The following is a 2,782-nucleotide window of genomic DNA, read 5'->3' on the forward strand; positions in this document are numbered from 1 at the left end:
TACTCTCCGTATTAGATAGCATGTTCTACTTAGATTGATACTTTATCGTTACACTTAATTGTTCAAAATAAAATAAATGGTTGCGATACTTGCTATGTATATTGTATGTTGGGTGAAATCCAAACTTAGATACCTTGTCCATGGTCAAAGTTTTTTCTCAAATCTATTTTTTCTTTAATAATTCTTCCTAATGATAGGATAAACTTAGTCCTAGAGTGATCAATTCTTCCTAATGATAGATGAATAATAACGCCTATAAATTTAAGATATTATTTGAATCAAATTGTTTTCTAGGTTAAATAAATTATCAATTATCAAAACACTCTAATTAGTCACTAATCACAATACATAATTGCGTATAACCAATGAAAAATTTTGAATTGGTTTACTCTTGGTTGAATTAAAAAATGCATAATTTATAGGTGCATTTCTGTTAACCATAAAGGGTAAACTGAAATTAATTGAGTAAAGCGTGATATCAGTAAATTATAAGGACTCTTTTAGTAATTCTATGAAAGTATAGAATAAAATGATAATAACAAAAACGTATGGAGTAATATGAAACTTTCTCTTTTTTTTCCAATTGTGCAAAAATAAGGAGATTGCTCTCTCCCTTTCTCTCGTATTCTCGTGGATATCCGCGTTTAGGGTTCGCCAACGCTCCGCCTCTCGCCTCTCGCCTCTCGCCTCTCTAGCCTCAGGTACGTTAAATCTCTCACGCTTTGCGTCTATTCTGGATCTTATCCTTTTCGCTTCACGGTGATCAACGAGAGCAATCCCTCGATCCATTTTTTTCTGTATGTTTTCTTCCTGAAATCGATTTCACGATCCATGGTCAATATCAATGATTGTTTATTTTGTGTTGCCGATGAAGTTCTTTATGATCTGGTGGGCGATCTGAAATGAATTTCTTCGTCCTTTTCTCATCTTTGCGTTATAAATTGGATCGTTCGCTTCATGATTGATTTCTGATGGGGTCGGTAATTCATGGATTTCTATCTTTTGCTTTACCAGTCTCTGTTCTTAAAATCCTTAAAAAGTTTGAATTGATCGATTAGCTATGATAGTGGTTATCTGACTCCTCTTTTTCCTGTCTTTTTTTTTTTCCTTTTTCAGCACTTGTTCTTTCATTAATATCAATATTTAATCGATCTAAAGGTTGTGTTTGAGTTGTTTGAATCTTTCTCACGTCGAATAACTTTGCTAAATTTGTGGTCTATTTCTGATCTTAATGATTGAATTAGGTCTTCATTTGCAGGTCATTAGGAGTTCTAGATTGGTCTAGTTTTGCAGTCTGTTATGTCAAGCAAGAAAGAAGAGAAGACCCAGGCTGCTGCCGACCGGGTCAAAGCAGCAGCACTTTCAGCTGCAAAGGGTCTTAGTAGGGCTCAAGCTGAGCGAGCTGCTACTGCAGCAGCTCGAAATGTGAATGCCTATGGGCAGAAGGAAGAAGGACCGAGCCGATGGCAGGAAAGAAAGGAAGCAAAGCGTCAAATGTATCTATTGAGCACAGAGAAAGCAGTCAGATTGGGTGAGAGGAAGGATTTGAAGTCTTCCGTTTCCTCTGCTGGTGGTGCTTCACAGTGCCAGAAGTGTTATCAGGCTGGCCACTGGACTTATGAGTGCAAGAACGAGCGTGTCTATATATCTCGGCCCTCTAGAACTCAGCAGCTGAAGAACCCTAAGTTGAAGATGACCCTGTCAGTATCTTATGAAATTGACAACCCTGACATTGGGAAGGAAGCAAGGGAGGAAAATCATGCTAAGGAGGTTGGAGGGAATAGTGGCACAAAGAGCAAAAGGAAGCACCGATCCAGTACTGATTCAGAGGAGGAAAGTAGTGAGGCTTCAGTGTTTGACTCAGATAGTGAGTCTTCAGTGACTGGTTCTGAAGATTCTTCTGGTGAATCTAGCTCCAGCTACACTTCCTCTGATTCAGAAGAAAGGAGGCGACGGAGAAGGAAGCACAAGAAAAGACGGCATAGAAGGTCTAGCTCATCCTCTGATTCTTCTGATTCTGAATCTGCCTCAGATAGTGATTCTGATGAGAAGAACAGCAGGAAGAAGAGCAAACGTCACAGCCAGAGGCATTAGGAGTGGTTTCTCTTTTAGTATAGTTAGCATATATCAGTAAAGTTTGGTGTTATTGCGCTTGATTTAATCTGTTCTTTTCTGGTAGTAGATTTAATTTTTCCAGATGTTCATAGTAGTGATAACTTTATCATTTTATGTTGTTGCTTTGATTACTTCTGATTTTATTGGTCATTATACTGGCTGTTCTGAGGTGATAGAACGCTATATGTTTCATTATAGGACCTATAATCTGGGAAAGGGGTATTTTTGTTGCGAAAGAATCTTGCCTAGATGACATAAAGAATTAGATTTAAAAAAAGTTTATCTATTAATGTCAACTGCTAAATTTAAATTACATAGATTGAACTCTCAAGTGTAGAACTTGTAGGAACTGCATATGTTATCAACCTCCTAATGGAAGATTTTGTATGAAGTCTGCACATGTTTCGTGATCTATACTATACTGTGTGCTTGCAATGTCCCCTCTTTCTCTTTTAGTGTACTGTGTGCTTGCAATGTCCCCTCTTTCTCTTTTAGTGTGACATGCTGCAAGAGTTTAGTGTCGTATAAGAATCCATATAGCTGACTCCGGATAAAATTTGATTGTTGTTATATGGATATAGTTGCTTACTTAGTGCTTGTCTGTTCAATCATGTTACTCAATTTTGTGCTTTTTATTTCTCTGAATGATTTAACTTTTTAATTTTCG

General features: G+C 37.2%; 1 protein-coding gene across 2 annotated transcripts; it reads left to right on the plus strand.

Annotated features, from left to right (window-relative positions):
* The first annotated feature begins 581 nt into the window (after positions 1-581).
* LOC122042510 (zinc finger CCHC domain-containing protein 10-like) lies at positions 582-2,268 on the plus strand. 2 transcript variants are annotated; one of them, XM_042602660.1, is made up of 2 exons: positions 582-701; positions 1,245-2,268. In XM_042602660.1, exon 2 carries the CDS (start codon positions 1,300-1,302, stop codon positions 2,092-2,094), a length of 795 nt encoding a protein of 264 aa, XP_042458594.1. In that variant the 5' UTR covers positions 582-701; positions 1,245-1,299; the 3' UTR covers positions 2,095-2,268. The 2 variants fall into 2 exon arrangements, with proteins under 2 accessions (XP_042458594.1, XP_042458593.1); XM_042602659.1 differs by having other exon boundaries at positions 586-701; positions 1,259-2,268.
* Positions 2,269-2,782: the final 514 nt, after the last annotated feature.

Source organism: Zingiber officinale, chromosome 2A (assembly GCF_018446385.1).
Source record: "Zingiber officinale cultivar Zhangliang chromosome 2A, Zo_v1.1, whole genome shotgun sequence".
Taxonomy (NCBI): domain Eukaryota; kingdom Viridiplantae; phylum Streptophyta; class Magnoliopsida; order Zingiberales; family Zingiberaceae; genus Zingiber; species Zingiber officinale.

Coding starts and splice junctions, on each gene's coding strand:
- LOC122042510 (XM_042602660.1), top strand. CDS start 1,300: ATGTCAAGCAAGAAAGAAGAGAAGACCCAGGCTGCTGCCGACCGGGTC.